The sequence below is a fragment of the Lotus japonicus genome, chromosome 1 (assembly GCF_012489685.1).
Source record: "Lotus japonicus ecotype B-129 chromosome 1, LjGifu_v1.2".
Lineage (NCBI taxonomy): Eukaryota > Viridiplantae > Streptophyta > Magnoliopsida > Fabales > Fabaceae > Lotus > Lotus japonicus.
The window spans coordinates 13,200,379-13,211,631 of record NC_080041.1 but is presented as its reverse complement, the minus strand read 5'-3'; the positions used below and the strand labels follow the sequence as shown (position 1 = coordinate 13,211,631).

At 35.3% G+C, this 11,253-nt stretch overlaps 2 protein-coding genes and 1 non-coding gene across 3 annotated transcripts; all 3 read left to right on the top strand.

Annotated features, from left to right (window-relative positions):
- The first annotated feature begins 1,360 nt into the window (after positions 1–1,360).
- LOC130733717 (16 kDa phloem protein 1) lies at positions 1,361–4,394 on the top strand. The gene is made up of 5 exons (XM_057585959.1): positions 1,361–1,771; positions 2,161–2,226; positions 3,345–3,483; positions 3,867–4,002; positions 4,131–4,394. Exons 1-5 carry the CDS (start codon positions 1,705–1,707, stop codon positions 4,182–4,184), a joined length of 462 nt encoding a protein of 153 aa, XP_057441942.1. The 5' UTR covers positions 1,361–1,704; the 3' UTR covers positions 4,185–4,394.
- A 616-nt stretch (positions 4,395–5,010) lies between these two features.
- TRNAK-UUU (transfer RNA lysine (anticodon UUU)) lies at positions 5,011–5,082 on the top strand. The gene has a single exon. It is a non-coding gene; the product is annotated as a tRNA-Lys (tRNA).
- Positions 5,083–5,626: 544 nt separating this feature from the next.
- LOC130731618 (uncharacterized) lies at positions 5,627–8,936 on the top strand. The gene is made up of 9 exons (XM_057583894.1): positions 5,627–5,745; positions 6,185–6,301; positions 6,414–6,732; positions 6,950–7,370; positions 7,597–7,696; positions 7,801–7,860; positions 7,968–8,051; positions 8,253–8,360; positions 8,428–8,936. Exons 1-9 carry the CDS (start codon positions 5,677–5,679, stop codon positions 8,734–8,736), a joined length of 1,587 nt encoding a protein of 528 aa, XP_057439877.1. The 5' UTR covers positions 5,627–5,676; the 3' UTR covers positions 8,737–8,936.
- The last annotated feature ends 2,317 nt before the right edge of the window (positions 8,937–11,253 follow it).

The window sequence follows — 11,253 nt, the reverse complement described above, 5'->3', positions numbered from 1 at the left end:
AAAAACAATTTTTTAGCTCAAAATTGTTGGGATAAATGATCTTTTAGGCCTTTGATGCATGATGATATCATTCACATAAATAATAATCTAATTACATTTGTTAGAGTATAAATGTTTATAGAATGCAAACTGATTTGCCTCCTGATGGGTCCTATTAAAATTTTATAATTTTCCTTTATTATCTACTCTTTACCGGAGGGTATTGTGTGAGAATGTATAGAATTCAAGTGGCTAGCAAGACTACAAAACTCTTAAGCTGAAAAATAAATGAAAAGAAAACTCTTGAGCAAGTGACTCCATATAAGTTTTTTTCCTTGAAAGTCTCAACGTACTTTTTATGTTCAAATGTTATTGAAGGCAGTGATATAAAACTTTCTTTGAACATTCAACTTTAGTGTAACGGAGAGTGTTTTAGGGTCCGTTTGGATAAGATGAGATGAAATATTTTTATGTTCCGTTATTAGAGTATGTTAATGAAGAATGAGGTAAGATGGAAAAGAGTGTGATAGATACTATCCAATTCCATTGAAAATACAAAATATAAGAAAGTGTAATATAGGAATAAAAGAGATACAGTCCATTAAGCTCGGTCTATTATCTAAACAATGGAGTGATAACTTTCATTTGCTTCATTATCTAAACAAGTCAATCCGTTCCTTTATATTCTATTATATTGTCTTATGTTTTATCAATCCAAACATAGTCTAGGTGAAAATCTAAAATCTGACCTTTAACCATTGAGCAAGCTTTCAACTAGTCCGGCAGAGACTATTTTGATCAGCAAGTATAAATTTTTATATCAAATGGTAGTTAGTGTTCTATATTATATGAATGAAGACTACTTGATAAAAATGAGTATTATATCTCGCCTATGGAATTGCAGTTTATAAAAATGTGATTTAAGAATCAACCACTTCTTGACTTCTACTCTATTCATGATTTGTAATCAAAATCCTTGAGAAACATGCTGGCTTGAGGTTATGAACTTTAAGTAGTTAGGTATCACATTAGACCAAGCTTGAATAAATTTTTATAGAAATTTCTACTTGGTGACTTTTCTAGGTTTTCATTATTTTCTTCGGTGAAGGAAAATTGATTACGTACTTAAATAAAATTAATGAATAAATAAAAGTTGATAAAGTAAAGTGAAGGTATTATAAAGTGAAATGTATTGTATCTTCCTACTGTTTCCAAAAAAAGCGAAATGTATTGAATATGGGAATTACTACTATATGACATTGACACATACAATAAATTGTCTAGTATTCTTTCAGTGTTAGATTGAGTCAGCCTTGTCATTTCGGCTGACTCAATCAACTCAAATCTAGAAGGCCATGTTCGAACAACTCATCCTTGGAACCCATGGGAAACAAAGAAAATGCCAAAACGTTGAATAACTCTCAACTCAAGACTTGAATTGGTGGCTATCTCTCCTCTGCATTTTCACTGATCCCTTGTTTTATTTTTTGGTTAAACACATACATTCACTCGTTTTCATAATGAGTTTTGTACTTTTGTATCCATGCGCTGCTCATATTGACCATGACGTTTCCTTTCTCTCCTCGATATAAACCAGGGAAGGTTCTTCTATTTCATTCAATTCAATCCCCTCGTCAACCTTGTTAGACAGAGAAAGAGAGAGAGAAGCTGAGAGAGAGAGAGAGAGAGAGAGAGAGAGAGAGACAGAGATAGAGATAGAGAGATATGGCAAGTGGGTTAATGGAGGTGCTGCTGGTGAAGGCAAAGGGTCTTCAAGAACATGATATCTTTGGTAAATCATGCTAAACAACATTGTCCAATTTATGTTTATATCCCATTGCTCAGATTTAAACATTTTCCTATTCTAAACATGAGATTTTTCTGATTTCATAAAAAAAAAAGATGGGATTTTCTGATCATACATGCATATAGATTATACCCAATTTCTGGTTTAACTTTTGATCTGACCTCTGAATTCCTTGAGTCCAGCTTAACCATGATTTTCTAAAAATGGAATTTCTCTGCTAGAAGTATAGAACTACCCCCATGAATTTTGTCTTGATTTAGTTGTTCTTCTCCATGTTTTAAAACAAATGGGTGATGAAATGTTGAAATATATGCAGGTTTTGTCACCTCTCTTTATGGTTTGAGTCTAATTTAATCTGTTTTCTTTGTTGATAGCTCGTATGGATCCGTATGTTCTGTTGCAATACAAAGGTCAAGAGCGCAAGAGCAGTGTACTCCATGGTTGGTTTCTTACTTTCTTTTGCTCTTTTCCTGAGAAATTCATATAGCATTAAGCCATTAACAATCATATACCTTGATTAATGTGGGATTTAGGAAAATGAAAACTTTCAGCTGTCACCAATTACCAATTCTCCATGTGTGCTTTCTGTTGTAGCTGCTATAATCTAGAGAACAGTTGAATGGTGTTTCACATGCCATTGATAGATGTATTTCATAGACTAAGTTTTAGAAGTACTTAAGATTAACTAATGTAGTTCATGATTGATCACTGGACTTATGAGCTAAGTTTCACCAAACCAAAAGTTGAATTACTCAAATATAGTAGCTAATATCTTCAAAGGAGTACAAGAATCAGTATAATATTTGACAAAGACATGAAGTTAGATTAAAATTCTTCTGTAAAACTTGTCTAATTCATACAAGATCGTATATCAACTTGCCTCATATAAGAGCACTCCAAACATGTGAAAGGTTTTTGGTAAAATTTAATGTTGTGTAGAAGTACTGAATCATTTAATATCACTGCTGAGATTGCAAGAGGGGTAACTGAAAAAGGAAATATGAACATAGAAATTTGATAGGCTGAATCTGGGGGCATAGTGGCATACAGCTCATCTGCAAGTGGTGTGCTGATTCAATCTGTTGTTTCTTTGCTTTTCATGTTTCTTGTTTTCTGAAGGAATTTTTTTGTAGTCAGATGCTTATACAGCTCAAGAATCTCACACCGTCCCACAAAAATTAAGAACTCTGTCACACATGGATAGATTGATCATCACATTTCACCACAAAATGACATGTTCATGGAATGGAACAGTTTTCTTCATTCCTTCCCCCTCCTCTCCTCCTTCTTTTGTGTCTAAGGAGATGACTAAGCAAAGTTGAAGAAATTTTCTTTCTTCTTGCTTTTTCAAATGCTAAAAAAATTATGCAATTTAAAGCATCAAAACCACACATCCATATGCACCAGTAAAAATAAATCACTGCTTGCTTAAGTCCAAGTATATTTTTATCAATGTAGTGGATGATACAAGAACCTGAAAGAAATACAAATGCTAATAAAACCTTAGATTTTGACCATAGATATGGTTTTTGGTTGCTTACTGTGTTCAATGGTGCAGAGGGGGGCAGAAACCCTGTATGGGATGAGAAATTCATATTCAGAGTGGAATACCCTGGCTCTGGTGGACCATACAAGCTCAACCTTAAAATCATGGACAAGGATGTATTTTCTGCAGATGACTTTGTTGGCCAGGCCACGTAAGACTTCAATGGCTTCATAAATCAATTTCTTGCATGTTTGAAAATCCTTCTACAAATAATGTTGAAGCCAGAATCAATTCTACAGAGAAACTTCTGTGTGTAGCTTCTGGTTTCAAAGTTCTTTCTGAGGAAAGAAAAACTGATCCAAACTTACCATGCATGAGTCATGATGAGTTTCTCTAACTGGCTAAAATGACAGTTAGCAAATTTTGAAGTTGCCCCTTTGCTACAGATTCAATTAAGTAGTTCAATTTCTTTATACCAAATGAACAAGGGTGGCAAAGAACTCAATGAGGAAGACATCTTAAAAGATCACAATGCACATCCATACTTCTTTTATTTTTTTGGTTCATAATATAGGATCAATTTTCTGTGTTCAGAATCTATGTAAAGGATTTATTGGCAGAAGGAGCAGAGAATGGATCAGCTGAGATTCGTACTCGCAAGTATAGTGTGGTTCGAGCAGACCAATCTTACTGTGGTGAGATTGAAGTTGGTATAACTTTCAAACGAAAGGTAACATATTTGAAGTTAATAGCTTGTTATGCTCATATTTGAGTTCATATGAAAAGCATGTTAGTTAATAGGCAATGTTATATGATATCATATTAGGATTCCTTTAATGTTGTTCTTGGAACTCACAGGAAGAGGAATACTCTAACAATGACTTTGGAGGATGGAAGGAAAGTGAGTATTAGTTCAGAATGCATCAGATGTAGATTTTGGAATGAAGATCAAGATAGCTTAATGTCTTTTCTGTAAATCGTTGAACACAGAAATTGTTATCCCTTCTGGTGGTTGTGATGTGATGAAAACATTTTGCATTAAGATAGTTGTTAATGAGATTCCTCATACAATTTGCAGTCACAAAAGGAGTGAATCACATATCATTACTTGGAAGTTGGAAATTTGGTTTCTGGTTTAAACCCTGAAATTCTCTTTAGCTGTTTGAGCTTAATTACACTTAAATCTAAATTTTTTTGGTAGAACTTAAATCATCATTTGGTAGAATGTAATTAGGTGCAAATTTTCCACGAGAAATGCACTTTATCCCATGTGCATGGACCATTTTTTAAATTTTGGAATCATCAAGTAAAAATAATCTAACAAACAAATTTACATTGCCTTAGTTCATTGATATTGTTGAGAACCATTGATTGTAAAATTAAAACGTGGGATAAAATTCTACAAAAGGGAAACTGTGTATAGGTTGGGTTTGAAAAATATTTGTCAATTTTTTTCAGAATATCGTATTATTATTTTACTATCCTGTTTTTAAATATTTTCCTGTATTCATGTAATGATGAAAATGATTTTTTCATTATTTTCTCACCATTACAATTTACAAGTGCTAACCATTAATAACAAAAAAATAAGGTATTATTTTTGTAATTATCAATGATTTCTGTTTAAAACTAAGGTATTATTTTTGTAATTATCAATGATTTCTATTTATACATATCGTTACCATATAAATAATCTTTTTAAAATTAAATATAAATTTAATAATCGTAAGTACCAGCAGCCGACTTAGCTCAGTGGTAGAGCGCGTGGCTTTTAACCACGTGGTCGTGGGTTCGATCCCCACAGTCGGCGCTTTTGAAATCTTCTCATCCAAGTTTTTTGTTTTTTAACAACATCAACGAGCCCAAGTTCAATTCATGTTTTGTTTGTTTTGTAAAGCCTATTTCTATTCATTCATGGGCTTCATGGCCATATATCCATTTTTCATTCATGGGATTCACGCTATCACCTCCATCTTTTTCTTTTTTCAGAATCATCACCTCTATAACTTTTAATTTCAACTTAAATGAACATTCCATTAAAGGAAAGAGAGCTCATGGGATGCCCATGCAAGTTATGCAACTCAACCAAAATAACAAACACATATTCCCTCACCTTCCCAATCCACCGCACACTCTCATATCATATTTCAACTCTTCTTTAGTTATTTTCTTCCCTTAATCCATTCAAAGGCACGTTCATCCCCTCCAACTTTTTGCACCTAACTACTTATTCTTTAATATGGCACCCACTAACAACTTCTCAACTAGTTATATTAGTATTATTACCACCACCCTTCCCGTGTATATATATAAGAACCTTTTGACTGTGACCAAATTCAATTCCCTACACCAATAAAATATACATCTAAATGTCAAAAGGGCTCTGGCTTAATCCACATAGACTATGAAATTTGAAGACTATCTCATGGAGCAAAGCATAGAGCCTCAGAGTAGACAAGACCTTGAAGAAGAGGTGAGCAACACTTAACTTCTATTTTTTTTTTTGCCATTCATAAAAAAGACAAAAAAGAGATCGATATATAGTAGTTTGTTTGATATTTGAACATATTTTTCTATGTTTTTCTATGTGATGACTTAATAGTGTGTTTGAACTTTGTATAGATCGATAACTTAGTTAAGCACTTATGGTAAATTAGTAATCAACACTTATTAATTAAGAGTTTATTTGAGAATATTAGTGAAATAAATTGAAAATAGCTTATAAGTATGTATAAGCATTTATTATATACTAATCAAAGGAAAACAAACTCAAAAGAGCTTATAGCTATTATTACAAGTTAAACCAAGCACAGGCAAAAGAGTTCATGCTACAAGATATATTTCAATAAGCTCATACAAACGCAGTGAAGTGTTAATGTAACTGACTTTTTATATTTCTTATGTTCTTGTAGGTTGTCACATTGCAAGCACAGTTGAAGGGTGAAGAAGCACTTAATAGGGTGTTACGTTGTGCACTTCATGGACCTGTTTGCTCTCTTCCACTCATTCCCTCAATGTTTCCACCTCAGGTATTGTATAACCAAAATATCCTAAACCTACACAAAGACATATAACACTATAAGTATACATATATGTTTTTACTTTTTCACATTGGATTATTTTGACATAAAGATATTGCAGGTTCATGAGCTTCTTGATGAATTGGCAATGGTTGAGGAAGAGATCATTTTGCTAGAAAGAAAAGTTAGGGAACTTAAACTTAGATTGAATCAAGAGAGAGACCAGAACACAGATTGGGAAATGCACCATAGAAGGCAGCCTAAGCTGTATCACAAGTTCCAAGGATCATTAGGATATGGATCAATGATTTCTGAGCAAAGGTCAAGTTCACACAATTATGAAGTATTCACAAAAGGAAGAAAATCAAGAGATAGAAGAGACTCCCTTAGTTCTGCATTGGACATCCATAGCCTATTTTCCAAGCCAAGAAGATCAAAGGGTAAATACATGAAGCATGCTAAGCTTTAACTCTTTTAGCTAATTCGAATCAACTTCTCTTTCATTAGAATCAATTCTAAAACCCAAAAGGTGTCATAAGCTTCTGTGAAATTGATTCTGGCTTTGGAAACAATTGTAGTAGACTTTCCTAACATGCACTTTCTTATGATGTCCCATTTTCTTACAATGTGGTTTAATTTGGGTTATGTGTTGAACAGAATATGAAGTGCCAGGAAGGAACACTGGAAAGACCCCAAGGCAACAACATCCTATGCATTTAGAAGCTGTCGTTGAGAAACCAAATGAATTATCAGAGGAACTGCTTAAATGTCTAATAGGAATTTTCCTTGAATTGAACAAGGCATCATTGGACAGAGAAGAATCACAAACTACTGTCCCAAGACTTGCTCTTTCGTGCATGAAGTCCACCGGATTCATGTCAAAGACCTCATTCAACTGCAAGACACCTTCAGTCCTCTCAAATGTCAGTGCTTACTATCTTGATCCTTATGGCACATCATCAGATTTAGATTGCAAAGCAAGAGATGTAGGACCCTATAAGGACTTCATTCAAATCACTAGAAGCTCATTAGACATTGAAAGCTTTTCTCAATGCTTGCCAGCTTTCAGAAAATTGAGGTGATTCATTTGAGTTTTGATTATTAGCATGTTTGGTTTAGCTTATAATTTCTCAGAATAAACTCTGACACTCAAAAGTCAAAACCACTCCGAGAAGCTTATACTCAAAATTGATTTTGACTTTAAAATCAATTGTAGAAAAATTTCCAAACATATGCACTATGTTGTTCACATTTTCTACAACCTTTTTTGCACATCATTCTTCTCATCTCTCTCTTTTTTTAAGGGTTTTGATGCATAAGCTTTGCGATGTGGATTTAAGTTTCTTGACCTACAAGCAGAAATTGGCATTCTGGATCAACATCTACAATGCCTGCATAATGAATGTACTGTAAGGAATTTCATGCCTTCATTAAAAAGAACTTACCCAACATCTCTATGTGATAATTGATAAATCTTACAAACCTTTCTGTTTTTGACCTCACTACAGGCATTTTTAGATCAAGGTCTTCCTTCTACAAGGGAGAAACTGTTATCTCTTATGAATAAGGTATGAGTGCAAGAGTAGATGGTAATGGAGCAAGTTTTTACGGAAGTCATAAAGCTTATAGTTTTCACTTCTGCTAGTGATTGTGCTAATATTAATTATGTGCCCAGGCTGCAATGAATGTAGGTGGAATAGTACTTAATGCTCTGGCTATCGAACACTTTATTCTTCGGCATCCATGTGAATCAAAACATGTATGTAACATATTTTTTTTGACCTGCAGTTTCTACCATTGCCAAATGATGAGAATCATGATGTTCATAAACCTTGCATCTATGCATGACTCATGTTTATTTTTCTTTGCATTTGTCAAATTGTATTCGTATATATACATGTAGTGTTGATTGTATTTAAACAACCTAACTAATATTATAGTTCACAAAAATGTTAACTAGGACCCTGTGGATGAGAAGGAGGTGCTGCTGCGGCATGCGTATGGTCTGGGGTATCCAGAACCAAATGTTACATTTGCTCTATGCAGAGGAACTTGGTCTTCACCAGCGGTAATTAAGTGTATTGCTTAGTGAATTTGGTGAAAAGAGATATTGATATCTGATTTTCTTGTTGCAGCTAAGGGTGTATACCTCAGAAGATGTTGTGAACCAATTGGGGAGAGCCAAAGTAGAGTACTTGGAAGCTTCGGTGGGTATCACAAACAAGAGGAAGATAATTGTGCCTAAGCTTTTCCAGTGGCACATGCATGATTTTGCAGATGAGATGGAATCTCTGCTGGAATGGATATATAGCCAATTGCCGCGCTCAGGATCATTGAAAAGAGCCATGATGGAGTGCTTGATAAGAGAAACAAAATGTCCCATGTCTAAAATGGTGGAAATCCAACCATATGAATCTGAATTCCGCTACATCATACCCATGTAAATCGAAAAGAAAAAACGATAGTCTTAGTGTATGTTTGGTTGCAGACCCCAAAATCACATTCATCCATAAGCTACAATATGTAGCTTCTTAGCTAACATGCTTTCGAGTATATGTTCCATCCATATCCGAACATGTTGTAATACTATTTGACACTCCTTTTAACATTACCTGGTATTAGGGAACTTTTTAATAGAAATCTTACTGAATAAATAAACCAGGCTCATTCTCTATAAGTAGGTTTGACAGGAAAATGCACTAAACAATTTGATATCATTAAATGTTGTACCATGTAAAAGGAAAACCAGAAAACCCCATATCAATTAATCCACAGTCCTCCAAACCCTGCCTGAACAGATCCATAAGTGCAAGAGTACCAGATCTGCCACCAGACTTTTCATTCAAACCCCATATGAGGTTGAAATCACCTACACACAGCCACTTCCCTTGGTATTCTTGCTTAAGGGTCTTCAGAAGCTCAATGGTACCCGCTTTATTCATCTCTTCAGGGAACCCATAAACCCCAAAGAAAGCCCAAGGAGAGTCCCAAGCATCTGTTATTGTTATTGTTGAGAATTCAAGTGCGGAGTTGGAGTCTCACATTGGTTAAGTATGGGCGAGGAGGAGACTTTAAAAGAGATGTGACCCATAAACCTAATGCCTTAAGGTTTTTGGTTAAGATGTGACGGTTCGTGGGACCATGATAACGGCTCCTTTTGTCGAAAGTCTTCCTAGCAATCGTAGATCTCTATCTAATTTTTAAGTTTTGAAATTGAGAGAGTATCAATCTCATATTTTCATTCGCTTGCTCAATGATTGTTCTAGAAACAAAATATAACAAACTAAAACTATAATTAATAAAGCTAGAGCAAAATAAACTCTAATATTGGACATGAGTGAGGACAACCAAAGAGCTTAAACTCTTCTCCAATCTGTAGTAGGGCTGTCCAATAAGGCCCGATCCGAACCGGACCCGAAAAAACCGAGGCTTTTTTTGGCCAATCGGGCGTTCGGGTCGGAAACCGGGTTCATCGAGTGCAAAAAACCGAGTGTGTGGGGGTTGGTTCGGTCGAGTTCGGTTTGAAGTCCAGACCGACCGAACCAGATTTACATAAAAAAAAAACTTCTCCATAGCCCAGCCCAAGTCATGGCTAAAGGAAAGGAAGTCCAAAAAAGCCTAACCTAATCTGGCCTCTCTCTCACTTCACAATACCTTTTAGTTGTGTTTTTGTCTAATTCCTTCACTGCACTGCTACATCTATAGCAGGTTTTCTCATAGGAATTCTACAAATTAGTCATACATGTTCTTGGTCTTTATCAACTATCTTCACTCACATACATAAAGGTCTATCTCTTTCTCTCTCTCAATACTCTCTTCACTAAGGTTTCAATATGAAAATGTGTGAAATTTACGCTCTTATTTTTGCTCAAACGGGTAGGTAACTTAACTTCCACGCACACAACTCCTCTCCTCTCTATCACTTTTCATCAGGCAAGTTGGTTTTGCTTGATTAGAAGTATATCAATTTTGTTTCCTATTTTGATTTGACATAAACACCTCTAATGATCTTTCTATGATGGAATTTAAGTCCATCGATTTAATGTCTCATCAAGGGTTAATTTTGTTGGTTCCGATGTGAAACTGCGGCACGACACGACACCGACATCCTGACACGGCTAATCTTCAAAAAGTAGGACATTGGGACACCGCTTATATACATAAATATGTGTGTGTGCGTTGCGTGCTACGTGTGTGCTAGGGCGTGCTGCGTGCGTGTAGAAATTATTCTTACCGATGAATGATTTGATCTTCCAATTGGCATCACTCTCTCCGTCAGTTCCACCACGGGCATATGTGGTGGTGTCAGTGGTGGTGTCGGTGGTGGTGTCAGCAAGAAAAGGCCTGCTGAGCTCGTCAGACTCGGCTGAGGGCACTCCTAAACTTTTAGCGCGCTAATCATTGAAAGCATATAGGCTTAATAGCTCTTTTGGTCACTCACTTATCACGATTTTGCACTTTTGGTCCCCAATAAAAAAATTAGCATTTTTGGTCCTCAACATTGCTTAATTTTTTGCAAAAATGATCCCTAGTTGTGACTAAAACGACAAAAGTGTGTAAATGTGAAGGACTAATTTTGCTAATTTTTTCTAGAGGGACCAAAAATGTAAAATCGTGATAAGTGAGGGACCAAAGAGCTATTAAGCCAATCATTTATGGGACATATATAATTCAAAATATATATATATATATATATATATATATATGTGTGTGTGTGTGTGTGACCCAGCCCACTCTAAAGATCCATCAAACTAGAACCTAGGAAACCATAAAGTCCCTACATAACTACATCAAATCATGATGGGATGAGCATCTAAATCCTACTCCACAATGGTGGCCTAAGACCCTATATCAAAGTCCATTAGGGGAGGAGACGCCATCAGGGGAGCAAACAGCATCGACATCACTCTCTCCATCAGTTCCACCACGGGCATACGTGGTGATGTCAGTGGTGGTGTCGG

What these genes read in the sequence shown, in the direction of transcription:
- LOC130731618 (XM_057583894.1), top strand. Translation starts at nt 5,677, where the DNA reads ATGAAATTTGAAGACTATCTCATGGAGCAAAGCATAGAGCCTCAGAGT. An exon ending in ATCCATGTGAATCAAAACAT is followed by an intron (nt 8,052 to 8,252) that starts GTATGTAACATA and finishes AATGTTAACTAG; the next exon opens with GACCCTGTGGATGAGAAGGA. An exon ending in GAACTTGGTCTTCACCAGCG is followed by an intron (nt 8,361 to 8,427) that starts GTAATTAAGTGT and finishes TTCTTGTTGCAG; the next exon opens with CTAAGGGTGTATACCTCAGA.
- LOC130733717 (XM_057585959.1), top strand. Translation starts at nt 1,705, where the DNA reads ATGGCAAGTGGGTTAATGGAGGTGCTGCTGGTGAAGGCAAAGGGTCTT. An exon ending in CAAGAGCAGTGTACTCCATG is followed by an intron (nt 2,227 to 3,344) that starts GTTGGTTTCTTA and finishes TCAATGGTGCAG; the next exon opens with AGGGGGGCAGAAACCCTGTA. An exon ending in GACTTTGTTGGCCAGGCCAC is followed by an intron (nt 3,484 to 3,866) that starts GTAAGACTTCAA and finishes TTCTGTGTTCAG; the next exon opens with AATCTATGTAAAGGATTTAT.